The 18,683-nt window shown below is 34.9% G+C and overlaps 1 protein-coding gene across 2 annotated transcripts in view; it reads left to right on the forward strand.

The window, feature by feature from the left end:
* The window catches only part of LOC106876983 (glutaminyl-peptide cyclotransferase), an 88,848-nt gene that overhangs the window by 15,496 nt on the left and 54,669 nt on the right, over positions 1–18,683 (forward strand). Inside the window, exon 2 of one of the 2 annotated variants that reach the window (XM_089359818.1) lies at positions 11,532–12,729. The exons of the other annotated variant lie outside the window; for it this stretch is intronic. Coding sequence (XP_089215944.1) covers positions 11,532–12,524 — 993 coding nt within the window. The 3' untranslated portion in view covers positions 12,525–12,729. Of the gene's footprint in view, positions 1–11,531; positions 12,730–18,683 lie in introns of those variants that run through there. 2 annotated transcript variants of the gene reach the window in all.

Below are 18,683 nucleotides of genomic sequence, written 5' to 3' on the forward strand. Positions count from 1 at the left end.
CCCCACAGCCCAAAGGCTATTCCACTTGATATAAATGGAGAAAGTGGCCTCCTAGATTTCATTTCCCTGTTTTGGGATGATATACTTTAGGACATTTTGGTTAGAGAAAGTAATAAGAATGCTGCACATGACAAGGCTGCTAAGCCCAATAACTATGTTGCAAAAAAAAAAAACGGTATGACACAACAGTAAAAGAGATAAAGGCCTTCTTTGGTTATAGAGTTGCTATAGAGATGTTAGTTCATATGAACAGTACTGGCATACAAAAGGTGTTTTTTTTTACATTAACCCCAGGGTTTGGGCAGGTTTTTAGCTATATGGTCAATGTTGCACTGTGTTGACAAGGATGATCCTAATGTAAATAAGAAAGACAAAAGATATGTCATGGCCAATTATTGATTATATCTTGCCAAGGTTTCAAAAACATTTTGTGCTTGAATGTGAGCTATCCTTAGATGAAGGCATGATTTCGACCAAAAATGCCTTCACCATTTTGTACCCTTGTGTTGTGAAACAAGCATATATTCTAAAATGAAAACTTTTCAGTGAAACTCACTGGAAGCTTAGAGTGGTGCATTCAATTCCTGTGGGTGGTTAGGGTTCAAAGGTTAAATGGTGTTTGAATGAGGTATTGAAGAAATCAGACTTACTATTTCTGTTGATACTAAGATATAGAGAATAACAAAGACGAGAATGGAACTCTGAAAAGTAAAGAGACTAGCCAAAGTATTAAGATGTAATCTTTACTTTGTAAAGTTTCTTTTTTTTTTTCTTCAGTTTCTTTTCTTATTATACTGAAACTAGGTCTTTACCTATCACTACTCTGCCAGTAAAATTATTTGTTAATCATACACATACCTTTTAATAGTAGACTATTATATAGTGAAAGGCTCGTTAGTTACTCTAGTGATAACAGTCTACCCATCTATTTATCTTTCACACACACACATTCTCTCTTACTGAATTTCTTTCTCAACAACAATCTGTTCTTATAGTGAAAGTCTTTTTTTTTTTAAGTATGTGTTGCATTGTCTCTGTTAAAAGACAGAGAAACACAGAAATATCCACACATAAACAACCAAAAAATAACTATATTATTATATAGTGAAAGTTTTTATTTTTGAAGCTGTGTTGTATTACTATGGTGACAACACTACCTACCTACCTACCTACTTGTCTATCAGTCTGTCTATCTATCTATCTATCTATCTATCTATCTATCTATCACACACACCCACTCACTTAATTTTTTCTCTCTCAACTTTTTCTCCTCCCCTTCTTCTAAAAATACATTGTGACATATTTTGATTCCTTCCCTTCTTTTCCTCCCTCTAATTGATGTTGTGACAGACAGACTGAAATCTGCTTCTCTTTTATAGTATAAGATGTATGTAAAATGACATTTATAGAAAGATATATAAATCGTTCTATAAATATTTACTTTTCAATATATAAGGGGAAATAATGAAAACTAAAATTTATATAGTTCTATATTTAAGAGATGAGGAATTATTTACATTATTTACATTTGACGGATATTTGTCCTCATCTTGTTTGTTGTTAACACAACATTTCGGCTGATATACCCTCCAGCCTTCGTCAGGTGTCTTGGGGAAATTTCGAACCTGGGTTCTCATTCCTAACAATGTTACTATTATTATATTATTATTATTATTATTACTATTATTAATCAGGTCGTTGCCGTGAATCGAACTCGGAACCTTGGGGTTAGTAGCCCGCGCTCTTAACCACTACGCCATATGCCCGTGGGCAATTATGGTGTGAATTTTAAGGCTTATAAATCTATTATTTTTCTATCCTTCCTCAATACCGGTTCCCATATGCTATTCATATCTGCACTCGGTCTGCTTAGGAGGTTGTTGTGTCCTAGCATATGTGCTGCTTCTTTTAGTTTTCGTATTTTCCAGTGTTGTTCCACGAGGAAATGATCAAGCTCAGTAACAATCTATTAAGAAACAACTACCCCAAGAACATACTATCTACTCCAATTATGAAGAAAAGAGAGGATGAAACCAATAAACTGTCTACAGTCTGTCTACCCTATGTGAAAGGCCTCTCCGAAAAGATACAAAAGATATGCGGCCCATATGACATCAGGGCAGTATTCAAGAGCAATACAACACTTCGCAAATCTCTCCTTCGGGTAAAACCACCAACAGAAGAGAATATGACCAAAAACTGCGTGTACTGCATCCCATGCAGCTGTGGTAGGTTATACAAAGGCGAAACATGTCGCCCCTCAAAATAAGGGTAGAAGAACATCGCAAAGCTGTGACACAAGGAGATATTGATAAATCGGGTATAGCTGATCATGTATGGAAAAATGGAAACCACCTCCCCCTGTGGGATGAAGTTAAAATAATAGACAGGGAACAACACTGGAAAATACGAAAACTAAAAGAAGCAGCACATATGCTAGGACACAACAACCTCCTAAGCAGACCGAGTGCAGATATGAATAGCATATGGGAACCGGTATTGAGGAAGGATAGAAAAATAATAGATTTATAAGCCTTAAAATTCACACCATAATTGCCCACGGGCATATGGCGTAGTGGTTAAGAGCGCGGGCTACTAACCCTAAGGTTCCGAGTTCGATTCACGGCAACGACCTGATTAATAATAGTAATAATAATAATATAATAATAGTAACATTGTTAGGAATGAGAACCCAGGTTCGAAATTTCCCCAAGACACCTGACGAAGGCTGGAGGGTATATCAGCCGAAACGTTGTGTTAACAACAAACAAGATGAGGACAAATATCCGTGAAATGTAAATAATGTAAAATTTATATGTTTAAAAATTTATCAAAAACATAAAAAACTAACAAAAAAGTATTCAAATTTCAGATTACGATTGACATTTTTGTAGAAATTAATTTTGTATTCAGAATTATAAACTGCCCATTACAATTCTAGTGTGTTAGTTTATATTTCTATATTCTTTCTTTTCCACTGTTTTTTTCTCCTTGGATAAATTTTTTTGCGATTTGGCACTTGTTTGGATCTGTCATAATCAATGTATTCTTCACAACAGAATTAAATGTATTGTGGTGTGTGAGCTATTCTCATTGTTATATCTCCTATATTCCTGGAACTATCATATTTATTTATGTTCCATGTTAAACAAAACTGGATAAAAAAAAATCTCAAGAATTGTTTGCTGCAATGATTCAATTCCTACTTAACTCCATGAGTTCAGAAACAATTGCCTTTGCAGTGTTGAATGGAAACCAAACAATAGATACAAACTGAAACTAAAATAGCAGAATGAGGTAATCTTTTGACCTTCTGGCTTGGATGATGCCAATGAATTGATTGGTAATGAATTGTTCTTGTGTCTGTAGGACATTACAACTGTGAATCATGCTTGGTTTCAGCAGATTACTTATTGCAGAATGAATCTAATTACTGTAAATGATTTAGTCTAGCACTTTTTGTTATTCTGTCTCTGGAGTTGGTAAACTTTTTTGAGGGTAGGCTAGATTGAAAATGTTTGTCTTGCCAGCCAAAAACAAGATAAAACCATTATCACGCAAGGCTATTGAAGCAGTTTGTTTTTAATTATTTTAATGTTTTTTTTTATTATAAACATCTAACATAGAATAAAATATGTTTTTCACAGATGATATAATGAATAATGAAAGGAGTAGGCGTTTCTTAAGAATGTAACTTCAGTTAATTACATTTATAAAAATATTTTTGTGAAGCCATAGAAAATATTTTTGTCAAGCCATAGAAAATATTTTTGTCAAGCCAATGAATTGGAACAATGGAAATAATGTAATACTAGAGATATAACAGTATGATATGGGAAAATAATAGCTACAATTTATTCAAGACAGTTGTCACACTATATAATGGCACAAGTCAGAGTTTACCAATCCTTGCTCTAGCATAAATTCTGCTTAGTCTACATGATAATGTATATTTATGGTCTAATGACAACTGTATGTAGGGCAAAGGAGTTAAAGCTATAATCAGTGATATAAAGATTGTGTAGACCTTTTACTAACAGCTGCAACATCTTAACTGAATTCTGTTAATTGAAACTTGCACTTAAAATTACCATCTATCAATCATTTCTATTAAATGTATTAGTATATTTTTCTTTTATCCATTTTAAGTGCCACTTGTGAAAAAAGTTATCAACAGCTGAAAATTTGATTTCCTTTTAACCGTGTGACATTACATTTGTAATGTCATATAGCTCTTATAGCACTGATGATGAATTATAGTTGATTCAGCAATTTTTAAATGTTACCTCTATAAAGTAAATTAGATGTCAGGTGGAGATATTAATAGTAATCTTCTTGAATGCAATGTTATTAATCTAAGATTCTTTGATATAATTTTTCTTATACATCACTAGAGTTCCTGAGAAATTTATGAACATCATTGTCCTCTGTTACTGAAGATGGCTGATTATATAATGAATAAATATCATAGTAAGCTCATGGCTAGCTAATTCTGGTTATCATTCTTTCTTAAAGATATTTTAATTAATTTTCATCTCTGATGTTCCTGGAAATGCTGCTACTGTCATAATATTAACTTGCATTTTTGTTCTACTTGAACAAAAAATAATCAGAAAGCAGATAAGACTCTCTTTCTGTCAGGTAAATGGCCCTGCTCAATATGTAGGAAAGGAGTTGGAAGTAATTTGTTGCACCCAGTGTAAGCTATGCACACATAAGAGGTGCAATGGAATCTCAGGTAGATTAACAGATGAAGTCATCTTTGTATGTGGCAGATGTGCAGGACCAATAAGCACTAAGGGCATACAGGACTTAGACTGTCTCAAATGCCCAGGAGGTTCTCTTGAGGTTGTAGATAGTTTCTGTTACCTAGGTGACCAAATTAGCTCTGGAAGTATTGTTTCTAGAATAAGAATAGGATGGAGGAAGTTCAGAGAGCTATTACCTCTGTTGGCAACAAAAGGCCTCTCTCTTAGAGTGAAAGGTAGATTGTATGATGCTTGTGTGTGAACGGCTATACCCCATGGTAGTGAGACATGGGCCTGAATGCATAAGACATGCATAGACTAGAGGGAATTGAAGGCAGTATGCTCTGTTGGATGTGTAACATCAGTGTGTATGTATGACAAAGTGTAAATGTGTTGAGAGAAAAGTTGGGCATAAGAGCAATCAGATTCAGTATGCAAGAGAGAAGACTATATTGGTTTGGACATGTAAAGCATATAAATGAAGACAGCTGTATAAAGTGTTGATAACTGAAAGTGGATGGTGCCTGTGGAAGAGGGAGACCCAGGAAGACATGGGATGAATTGGCGAGGGCCGGTCTTAGATTGTTGAGCCTCATGGAAGAAATGACAATGGATTGAGATGTCTGGCGGTATGAGGTTTTTCAGAAGACCTGCCTATGTCAACAAAACTGTTCTAGAAGTGCTGTGTTCTACCCACATGTAACAATGAAACTTTTCATACACCCTGTCCCAACAAACCAAACTACATCTTTCTCACATTTCCTCTTCATGCACCAGGCTTATCTCTCACTCCCCAATCCTGTCCTCATGGCCCTTCTCACTATATCCTTGCTATCCTGTAGTCCCCCACCTCCTCTATATACCCAGGTTTTCTCCAGTCACTGCACTTCTCTTGGCCCTTATGCTTCCTTAGCAACACACTGCCACTTCACTACCCTCTCTCTCCTGCTCTGTCTTGCACTCTTGCTGTCTCCAACTCCCTCCCTACCCCTCACTTTTTCTTTCTCTAGCTCTTCCCTCAGGTTGGATAGCCATGTATCTCCTTTACAGCAGCACACCTCTCTCTCTCTCTTTCTCTCTCTCTCTTTCTCTCTCTCTCTTTCTCTCTCTCTCTCTCTCTCTCTCTCTCTCTCTCTCTCTCTCTCTCTCTCTCTCTCTGAGACTGGCCACCATGTACCTCCTCTACAGTAAGACACCTGTTTCTGTCTCTCTGTCACACTCAAACCTTTTGGCACAAGATCACCTCTTCTAGTTCCCCCTCTCCTCTCAAAGGATCTTAGTCTTGCAAGTTACTTGGTGACACTGTTTTGACCCACAAAAGGCATCCAGTTCACACTGTAAAGTGGTTGACATTTGGAAGGGCATCCAGCTGTAAAAACCATGCCAAAACTGACCTTGCCTGTGCTTAGGCCATGTAAAAAGCACTCTGTTCACTCTGGTGGGTGGTTAGTATTTGGAAAGGAATCCAGCTGTAAAAATGCCAAAGCAGACGCAGCAATCTGGTGCAGGCTCCTGCCTGGCCAGCACCTGTCGAACCATTCAATCCATGCCATGATGATGATGAAATCTGAAAGCCCCATGCCATGATGATGATGATGAAATCTGAAAGCTTTAGTATTTATTTTCTAACAGCTTGTACATATTTTGTATGATAATTTTCACTGAAAATTATATATTCTTTGTTTTTTATTTGACAAACATTTCCTTTTTTTATGATACTCTGTAATACATGAAGGCATTAGGGTTGAAGAAGTGGAGGCCTTTGAATTAGCATGTGAACAAAGAAATAATTCTTGACTCTGTTGTTTGAAACCAGGTTCAATAGAAATTTATTATTCTGCTTTACTTTTGTGGAGCAGGTTTCTTTGTATTGTGATCTTTTAAACAGATTTACTTTTTAATGTCAAAACTGAATGTTTAATCTTTTTATGGGTCTAATAATTAAGTGGACTACTGTTTCTAAAGTGTTTGTTGTTTAGTTCATAAATAAACCTTGTTCTTTGATTATAATAATTTTACATTTTAATGTCTTATTCTGTTTTATGTTGCACATTATATTTGTAATTTTGAAAATTTGCAATATTTTATTGAGCCAGAATTGCTACCACTTTACATATGTGTCCTAGAGTCAGATGTAACTGATATATCTCCAAATCACTTATTGTAAAATGGTAAAAGGAAAGACGCTCAATTATAAAACCAGACATAATTCCATATTTCTAGATAGTTCCCAAAGGAAACATGGTTCTGTTTAACAAACCCATTCCAGTGATATAAATACAAAAAAAAACAGAAATAAACTGCCCCCCCCCCCCCCTATTTTTATTCTTTTACTGGTTTCAGTTATGTTTGGGCTGCAGCCATTGTAGGACATTATCTTCAAGGCTTGTACTTAATTGTTACAACCTCAGTACATTGCCTGGTACTTTTTTTCTCAATCTTATAAAGGATGAAATGCTAAGTTCATTTCAATATAATGGGATATATCTTGGACTGAATACCACAATGGGAATTTGTTCAATGTACTGACTTAACCACAATCCTTGTTGATGCATATATATATCCCTTTATCACTTTGATTCTACCCTTCCAAGGTGCCATGCAGATATATATATATATATATATATATATATATATATATATATATATATATATATATATATATATATATATATATATATATATATATATATATATATATATATATGTATGTATATATATATATATATATATATATATCTTATGTATAAATGGTAATTTCTGTCTATCTGTTACCATCTTACTGCCCAAACCAGGGAACCAATCTTCACCAAACTTTATATACATGTTGAACTAACACCCAGTTCAATTATAGGCTAATTGGATTTCAATAAAAATCGATAATGGATTGACTATGGGGGTTGGGCTAATACATGGTGAAATGAGAGGGATGCAAAAGTGTTAGGTTGAGGGAAATGTGATATAATGAGGGTGGCTGATATCAGGGAAAGGGAGGAGACAGGAAGAGATAGACACACAGGGAATGTGAGAGACAGGCAGGGACACTTCTGTATATATATATATATATATATATATATATATATATAAAAGAGAGTTTGTATGTGTATGTGTGTGCATATCTTTCTTATGCATTCAAAAACGGAGTTGCCGATTTTGTTGTATGGCGTATCAAAAGATTCAGTAATCTTACAATTACCAAATAAACCTCATTTTCATTTACATATTTGCATTACTAAAATTTTACATTATAATCTTTTCTATAAGTCAACTTTTGTAAACATTTTATACGACAATGATGAAGACATGACATTTTCTGTACAAGTGTGTACCTTAAAAAACATTCATTTCTCTACATGTTAGGAGGAAATACAATCACTCTCTCTTTCACATGCATATGCACACATATATACAAAAAAGATGTATGCATATGTATTTATGTATGTGTATATGAAAGATGTGTGTGTGTGAGAGAGAGACCGAGTAAGTACCACTGATACGTACATGACAACACATACCTTTACTCTCTCTGTCTCCTCTCTGTATCTCGCATACACACACACACACACACACACACACATCCATTTTATATACATGTACATACATCTTTCACTTTCTCCTCTCACTTCAAAGCAAATGTTGCAATTTCACCTCTTTCAATTTCTGCTCTCTTCAAAGCATAAAGAAATAAAAAAATTTTGCAGAATTTAATGAATACATTTGAAACCTGAGTTGCTGATTTTGACGTATGGGGTATCAAAAGATTCAGTAATCTTTCAGCTAACAAATAAACTTTATTTTCATTTACATATTTGCATTACAAAAATTTAACATTATGATCTTTCTATAATTCAGCTATCCTAAATGACATTTTATACCTTGACAACAATGTGACATTTTCTGTATGAGTGTGTACCTTAAAAGATATCCATTTCTCTATATGTTATGAGGAAATACAGTCACTCACTTTCTCTTTCACATGCACGTGCACACATACATACAAAAAAGATGTATGTATATATGAAAGATAATGTGTGTTTGAGAGAGAGAGAAAGAGTGAGTGAGTGCTACTAACACATGCAAAAAACTACATACATGACAACACACACCTCTTCTCTCTCTCCCCCTCTCTCTCTCTCCCCCTCTCTCTCTCCCCCTCTCTCTCTCTCCCCCTCTCTCTCTCCCCCTCTCTCTCTCCCCCTCTCTCTCTCTCTCCCCCTCTCTCTCTCTCCCCCTCTCTCTCTCCCTCCCTCTCTCTCTCCCCCCTCTCTCCCCTCTCTCCCCTCCCCTCCCCCTCCCCCTCCTCCCCTCTTTCTCTCTCTCACACACACACACATGTCCATTTCATATACACATATATACATCTTCTCTCTTTCACTTTCTGCTCTCACTTCAAAGCAAATGTTGCCTTTTCATTTTCTCTCTTTCAATTTCTGTTCTCTTCGAAGCATAAAGCAATAAAAAATTTTACAGAAGTTAACAAACAATCATATGATCCCATATGATGAGTTGACAACTTTCCTGCTTCAAATGAAAGAATACCATAAAATAACTTCCTTTGGCACACTCACTCACTCACACACACACACACACACACACACACACACACACACTCTCTCTCTCTCTAGCTAAAACTTCTGTATGAATTATGTTATCTCTTACTATGTGCAGGTGCAAAATTATTGCTCAAATCCAACTGAAATCACTTTTTTCTATTCTGTAATTTGTGTTTATGATGAGTGTATTTAAAAACCTGATCTTTGATATAAATTTAAAAGGAAGTTCTTCTAAAAATCCTGTCCTTTACCTGTTGTTCCTAGCATGTCTGAGGTGACATCCCCCCCCCCACCTCGCCTGATTTTTTCCATAGATTTTTTCCTGATCCATATGTTTTCAATACAAGCGATAAAGATTTCGCCAAAAAAACACGTTCTCAATTTTCTCCCTCCCCATCGCAATTTCTTTATTTTAAAAAATTTTTCTAATTTTTTCTTGATAATCCACAGGGAAAAAAAAAACAGAGAGTATGAATCTTTATGAATTTTCTTCTTTCTTAAAGAAACACTAAAATCTCCTTCCCAAAAATGCACCCATCACCTCACCACTTTCAGAAAGCTACAATCTCCTAATGTTTCACTTTTAGCTTTTCGGAAAACGGGGAAGTTTCTTCAGAAATAATGTCATTTACCTGTTGTTTCTAGCATGTCAGGTTTTCTGGTGGTGCTCTAATATTTTTTACATCTGCTATTTCAGTACAATTCTATGCATACATGAAACATCAGACGAAAGTGAAACACTGGGTGTTTTTAGCTTTTCGAAAGTGGGTAGGTGATGGGTGGGCAAAGTGGGGATAGGGGCATTGAGTGTTTTTTAAAGAAAAATTAAACTTTAGAAAAAAATATATTTCTCAGATCTGTAATCACTTTATTTTTCTACATGGATAAAAAAAAAAAAACAATTCATAAAAAAGTTACAAATTATGAAATTGCAGTGGGGATCGGGGGAAACTAAAATTTTGAAAATGTGATTTCTGGGCAAAATCATATTAACTCCCTCTTAAACGATGAAACAATACATAGTTTGTGATATTTCTTAAGAACAGAAAGCACTTTCATGCAAATTGTACCCTCCCCTCTTCACTTTTAAACAAAGAATAACTTCCAGTAATCCAATTCACTATATATCAGCGCTGTGCTGATTCTGCCCATAAGAAAGGAACAAATAACACAATATGGCTGTAGGTCATAACACCCTGGCAACACCGGGATGCATTACTAGTACAGTAGATCCCACTTTATAAATCCACTGATAATAAATCCATCCATTTAATGTATCCAAAATGGGTTGGCATGGAATTTTTACGCATAAAATCTCTCGTTTAATAAATCCAAACCATCGCTTAATAAATCCTATTGTCACTGTTCCTTCCTAAAGTTTCAACAAGTGGCAGTGAATGAATGAAGTGCTTATTTTTTCACTCTTAAATACTGACTGGTAGGCTCTAGCAGCCACAGCCAGCCAGCTGTCATGTTGTACATTCTATCATTCAAAAATAGATCAATAAATATGTGGTAGTTGGCAGTGGCTGCTGGAGTCTAACATACAACCTTGTCATTCAAGCAAAAAAGTAGGCTCCGAGACACCTCTTGTCAAAATTGTGTGCCCTTCTCATTTGTTGCATAATGGTGTGTACCACATGACAGCTGGCTGGTTGTGACTGATGGAGCCTACCTGATAGTATTTAAGAGCGAAAGAGATGCGTCATTAGCCATTCATGCAGAGAGGCAGACATACGCACAAGTTGTTCAAAATGAAAAGAGAGGCAGGACAAATCCATGGCAGAAAAGATTCAATTGTTAGAATGTTACAAAGCTCTTGGGAAAACAACTCAGTGGGAAGTAGCACAGAGTTTAGGAATTTCAAGAGGTCTGCTCCAGAATTTGCTAAAGAATGAGGATGACCTTTGTGCCAAAGAACATGATGGCTGTTCATCAAAGAGAAAGCGCCAGCAAGAGGGAAAAGACCAACAGACAGACTGTGCTCTCTACAATTGGTTTCAATTTATTCACTTGAGAAATGTCCCTATCAATGGCCCGATTTTAATGCACAAAGCCAACGCCATTGCTCAAGCTGGTAGACACGATTTTAAGGTATCCAAAGGTTGGTTTTGCTGTTGGCAAAAAACTCATGGAATCTCTCTTACGGTTCTAAAAGGTAAGCATTGTAGTTCACTAGTTCACATTTTTCTCTTTAGAGAACACAAACTAAACATCTCGTACTTTGCAGGTGATGGAGCTGAAGCTGGCATCGACAGCCCATCAATTTCGTGAGACAACCATGCAGCTTCTGCTAAAATCGTATCAGCCACAGGACATCTACAATGCTGATGAAACTGGGATCTACTTTCGTGCATTACCAGGAAATACTTATGTCTATGAGAGTTGCAAGAAAACTGTGAGAGGCTTTAAGACGGCACAGAACCATGTGACCTTGATGGTGGCCTGCAACATGAATGGAGACAAAGAAGACCTGCTCCTAATTGGAAAGGCTGGTTCACCAAAATGCTTTGAAAATGTCAAAACGCTTCCGATTCAGTATGACTTTTCAACCAATGCTTGGATGGCAGACAAAATCTATGGAAGTTGGCTCAGATCTTGGGATCATCGTTTGCAGGAATCTGGAAGACAAGTGGTGGTCCTACTTGACAATTGCTTTTCTCATGTAGTCATCGATGATCTCAAGAATATCACTTTAAAATTTCTTCCTCCCAACACAAGGTCAGTGCTACAGCCCTGTGACATGGGGATAATCAAGACCTTGAAAGTCTACTTGAGACAGGAAATGCACGAGAAGATCATTGACGTTATGGAAGACACTGAATGTGACATTTTTGCAAAGCAGTTCACCATTTTGGATGCCAAGTACATGTTAAGTGTAGCTTGGAAAGAGGTCTCTAGCCAGACAATCAAACATTGTTGGATCAAAGGCGGTTTTGTTTCAGCTGAAGAATCAAATGAAGCCATAGATGTTAACAAAGATTTGATCCTGCCTTCACTGCCTACTGGATTGACCAAAAAGCAATTCGAGAACTGGTTGTCTGTAGATGATGGGGCTGTTGTTGCTCCAGAGATCATCACTGAAGAAGAAAAACTAGACGAGATCATTCATGACATTCTGCAATCTCAGAAGGAAACCAGAAGAGAAGATGGCAATTCCAATGTTGATGAAAGAGTTCCGGAGCCTCCAACACCAGTTGAAATGAGATGCTATCTAACTTGATTAGAAAGTGGCCTTGAAAGTTTTGATTTCAGTGACATGACTCTTTTTAGAACACTTAAGGAAAAAAATCAATGCAGAGTTGCAAACAAAGCATCTACTAAAGTAAACAAGACTCAACAAATTTTTCATTCAGTGACATTGTTTATAATGTTTTTATTCGTGCATTCACATATGTTTGAATTTTAATAAATACATGCTTAATCAATCGGTGACTTTTGTTCTCTCTGTTAATAAATCCAAAATAGGGGGTCCCAAGATGGATTTATAAAGTGGAGCCTACTGTATATATATATATATATATATATATATATATATATATAAAAATAGATGTGTGTATTTTTCCCTTGTTAACAACACAGAAAAAATAGATAAATAGTTACCAGGGTAGCAAAAGATCACACAAGTAAAAAGGTTGTAACTCCTTGTTTTTAAAGGTAGAAACTCCGGGTTTACATGAAATATTTTGTGTAGTATATATAAATAAATAAATGGAGTTAAATGCAGGTGTTATTCAAATTCTTTTACTTCTGACACATGTTTCAAAGATATCACTGGTATTATTCCAAAGGAATAAAATGGTGTAAAACAATGTAACCTTCTCTTCAGGGAAATGAAGAAATGAAACTCGTCAATAAGACATTTTAATAGAAAATGATGGATGTGTATAGTGATTAAGTTTGTTTTAAAAAAGCGTTAGAGGACATAACATCAAAGGTAGCTTATAGAAAGAGGAGGGGTAAAGGAAGGAAAAAAACCAAATAAGTGAGAAGTATATAACGATAAGTAAATTAAATAAAACCCTAAAGTCTTGGAAAAAGATATATCTAGTGAATGTGAAATGTAAGAAGAAAATTAATGTTTAAATTATATATAATGATAGATATCACTTATATGAACTAAAGGTGTGTTTCTGCCAATGTTTACATCGGTATGCACACTCTATAACCATGTTTACAAAGGGATTTTTAGAAAAAAAGAATAAAAAATAGTTCAGAATTACAGAGAAGACAGAATTCCTTGCTTTTATCATAAGGTATCGAAATTGAGAGAATCAACCAATTTAAATTAAATTGTTTATTGTGGTCTTTTAGATACCAAATTAATTTACTAAGCCCTGTACTGTTATGTTTATTCCTATCCCTAAATGTAGAGTAATGATTAGAAATTCTTTTTGATAACTGAGAAGATGAGCTGCCAATATAAAAAAATATTTCATTACGAGAAGTAATTTTACACTGGTATATAGAATATTTAATTTTAGAGTTACTTAACATAAACTTGATTCTGTTGTAATTGATTTCAGATACAATAACCTTGTTATCAATATTTCCAGGGGGATGGATGGTATTAGCTAAATTAATGTTGGTATTAGTAAATGTATCCTTATCTAACTGGCTAATATTATGTGAGGAAATAATTTGTAAGAGATTTTTTTGTGTTAGAAAAACCAATCCAAACCGTGTGTGAGTTGATAATAGAGTAATACCTAGAATTCTTTGGAAAATTCCTAATAATAGCTTCACGAAACTGCAAAGGAAGATTAGATTTAATTTGCCTCCCATAAGGAATAATTGACCAAATGGTTTTTACTATTAGTTACCTTATTTTCAGTGTAACTATCTTTGAAAGACATAGTTTTACCTTTAGAACAGAAATAGGGGTTTGGATAAGGGTTATCTCCCTTCCTCTGTTTGGTATTGGCGTATAAATTAAAATTGATATCGTTTATATCCTTACAACTAGATTTCATATCTCCATTAGTAAAAGTAGAATAAGATTGAATGGAATTTAATGTAGGTAACTTTCTCTATATAACCTGCTTTAAGTATGGCAGAGTTATAAAATTCGGCCTTATCATTGAAAATGTCAACATTAGCAGATGACTTAGACAATCTAAATGAAATATTCTTAACTAAGTTCCTAGTAATTGCCCTAGAATGATTACTGAATTTGCTAATATACTTAAAATTGGTCATTGGATTGTGGTATGGGAAGTACGAATTATTGTGTAGGTTAAGTGTAATATCTAAAAAGTTGGCCTTCGTTATATCATCATCAAAAACGATGCTTAAGCCCATTCTACGGAAAAACTTAACTAAACTATTCTTAACTTTTTCGTTAGAAACATTTTGAAGGTAAAGTAAACAATCATCACAATATAGACCTCCATTTATGTTTGGGAACTGTTCTGCCATTTCAAAAAGTATATATATACAGACTAAATCAGCTACTTGTGTTGAATCAGAACTTCCCATTGTAATATCAAAACCATCTGGTGTGTCTTTACGGACCCACAACTTATTGTCAAACTTTATGATAGATTTTCTGGCGGCCAACACATTAATTTCTTCCCTGGTGAGACCAGCTTTGTTATGAGCAAGCCAAAGTGCCTTATTAAGTACTATTGGGTTGATGGATGAATATATATATATATTATATCCTCTAACATTTTTTTTTTTAAAACTTAATAGCGTTCAGTTAATCACTGTACATTTCCATCATATTCTGTTAAAATGTTTTATTGATAAGTTTCATTTCTTCATTTCCCTGAAGAGAAGATTATATTGTTTTACACCATTTTATTCCTTTGGAATAATACCAGTGATATCTCTGTAACATGTGTCGGAAATAAAAGAGTTTGAATAATACCTGCATTTAACTCCATATATATATGTAAATATATATCTCCATATATATATACCTCCGTATATATATATATATATATATATATATATATATATATATATATATATATATACAAGGGTGAGTCAAAAAGTAATGCCATTTTGTTTAGGACAGGTATAATTACCAACACAGGAACATGTATCATACATCAAAATGAAGCTGGTCCTCTGTGGATCACATCCCTACTTCTCAACATAGTCAGCATTTTTTTCAATAGCAATGTTCCACCTTCGAATGAGAGCATGTATCCCTGCTCCGTAAAATTCTGTTGATTGTTCTTTGAGACACTTCTTCACTACAGTTTTCACTTCCTCATCACTGGACTATCATCTCTTCAGCCCCATGAAAGAGGGCTTGAGAGGCAAACATTAATCCAGTGATGAGGAAGTGAAAAGTGTAATGAAGAAGTGGCTCAAAAAACAGTCAACAGAATTTTACGGGGCAGGGATACATGCTCTCATTTGAAGGTGGAACATAGCTATTAAGAGAAACTGTGATTATGTTGAGAAGTAGGGATGTGATCCACAGAGGACCAACCTGTCCTAAACAAAATGGCATTACTTTTTGACTCACCCTTGTATATATATGTGTATATATATATATATATATATATATACCGGAGTAAGCACATGAAATGTGCAACAAGGTGGAAAAAAGAGTACTCAAATACCAGAGGTAGAGTAATATGCGTTATTTAAAAGCAGCAGAAATATAACAAAAAAACCGTTACTCTGAGTTTCACGTTCCCGTTTATCGGACAGTTTTGTTAGAAATTTCTAACAAAACTGTCCGATGAACGGGAACGTGAAACTCAGAGTAACGGTTTTTTTGTTATATTTCTGCTGCTTTTAAATAAATATATATATAAAATTATAATACAGGGTATCAAGAGATACCACCACGCTGAAAAAATAGCAGTCAAATCCTGACTCTAAAACCACAATAAATGTCCGCATGGCACGATTAGCGAAGACGAAGACCAAATAAACCAGTAAAAATAAAGATAATTCCAAATCCTGGATTTCTGGCTTTGCATAAATAATAATGCTCTGCCTTCATCAGTGGAATATACTCCAGTACATAAATACAAATACATGTATATAAACAGTTTACTTACATATACGGACGTATACATACATATATATGCACGTATGCACATGACTAGCTTAAATAGCCCGCCTAAACAACCTTTTTGTGTGATCCGGACAGAATATCAGCGCAGTAAATACACTGATAAAATTAATTTATATAAATAAGGATAAGATCGATATTTAAAATATTGATCTTATCAAGTGGTCAGCATGGGAATAAAAACCATCAAAGGTAATAATTATTTAAAATTATAATACAGGGTATCAAGAGATACCACCACGCTGAAAAAATAGCAGTCAAATTCTGACTCTAAAACCACAATAAATGTCCGCATGGCACGATTAGCGAAGACGAAGACCAAATAAACCAGTAAAAATAAAGATAATTCCAAATCCTGGATTTCTGGCTTTGCATAAATAATAATGCTCTGCCTTCATCAGTGGAATATACTCCAGTATATAAATACAAATACATGTATATAAACAGTATACTTACATATACGGACGTATACATACATATATATGCACGTATGCACACGACTAGCTTAAATAGCCCGCCTAAACAACCTTTCGTGTGATCCGGACAGAATATCAGCGCAGTAAATACACTGGTTTATTTGGTCTTCATCTTCGCTAATCGTGCCATGCGGACATTTATTGTGGTTTTAGAGTCAGGATTTGACTGCTATTTTTTCAGCGTGGTGGTATCTCTTGATACCCTGTATTATAATTTTAAATAATTATTACCTTTGATGGTTTTTATTCCCATGCTGACCACTTGATAAGATCAATATTTTAAATATCGATCTTATCCTTATTTATATAAATTATATATATATATATATATATATATATATATATATATATATGATGATGATGATATATATTCAACAGGCTTCTTTCAGTTTCGACCTACAAATCCACTCATAAGACTTTGGTTAGTCTGAGGCTATAGTAGAAGACACTTGGCCAAGGTGTCATGCAGTGGGACTGAACTGGAACTATGTCATGGGAAGCAAGCTTCTTACCACACAGCCATGCTTGGTGGTTAACTTTTATCAACTTATTGACAATAAGACAAAATAGTTTATTTAGGTTTTCAGTAGTAATTCTATACATTTTCTTTGTTCTAGATTCTACTGTAACTATATTTTTGATCCATAAGTTCATCATCATTGTTTACTATTTGTCTTCCATACTAGCATGGGCTGGATGGTTTGACAAGCTCTAATAAGCTGCAGGACTTTCTCAATGATTTCAATGGTTGGATATATTTCCTAATGACATTTACATTACAGTGTGTATTAGGTGCTTTTCTGTAACCCTAGTACAAGTGAGACCTCCAAGTAACTTGCTAGAAAAGAAAAGGGAAAAGCCTCCTTGGCTAAAGAGAGTGGAAGTGGGTTTATGCTAAGTGTTGAGAGGTTAAAGTGTGATAGGGAGACAAGTACAGGTGTCTTGCTATAGAGGAGATACATGGCTACCTCATATTATTTATGTCTCAAGCTCGTGTGTGTTGATACATCCGCAACGCTGCTTCTAAGTTATGTATTACACGTGCAGTTTTTTTTTTTTATATAATACATGAGCATGTTATCAAAAATGACCCTACATGCATCCAGATATAGCTAAATAATATACTGATTGCCAACTTCCATCCTGTTGTTAATTTGGGGTCCTAGTCTGTGTATGAGTAAAGCTTCCTTAATTCTTAGATTACCCAAATTTCTTTCATTGACCTCAGTTGTGACTGTTATGCTTTTGTCAGTGTTCCGGCATCTGTTTAGATGTTTTCTGAAGGAGGAGGCTCTCATGTTCAGATGTTCATTGCATAGAATACAATGTAACAAATGCAATAAGTTCTATGTGGGTAGCACAACAAAACCGTTACACATTCGCATCAACGAACATCTGAACATGAGAGCCTCCTCCTTCAGAAAACATCTAGACAGATGCCAGAACACCGACAAAAGTATAACAGTCATAACTGAGGCCAATGAAAGAAATTTGGGTAATTTAAGAATTAAGACAGACTAGGGCCCCAAATTAACAACAGGATGGAGGTTGGCAATCAGTATATTATTTAGCTATATCTGGATGCATGTAGGGTCAATTTTGATAACATGCTCATGTATTATATAAAAAAAAAAACAGGAAAGAAAAAAAACTGCACGTGTAATACATAACTTAGAAGCAGCGTTGCGGATGTGTCAACACACACGAGCTTGAGATATGGCTGCTCTCATGCACTTCTCATGAGGAATTCTGGAAGGAGCTTTGTAAGACCACTGCAGAGACATTTCTGGAAAAAAACAATTCAGTAACTTTTGGAAAACCAATTATAGCAGAAACTCGATCAATTCCTAGCGATATCTAAAGAAGG

Source organism: Octopus bimaculoides, chromosome 11 (genome assembly GCF_046866305.1).
Source record: "Octopus bimaculoides isolate indiv1 chromosome 11, ASM4686630v1, whole genome shotgun sequence".
Taxonomy (NCBI): Eukaryota; Metazoa; Mollusca; class Cephalopoda; order Octopoda; family Octopodidae; genus Octopus; species Octopus bimaculoides.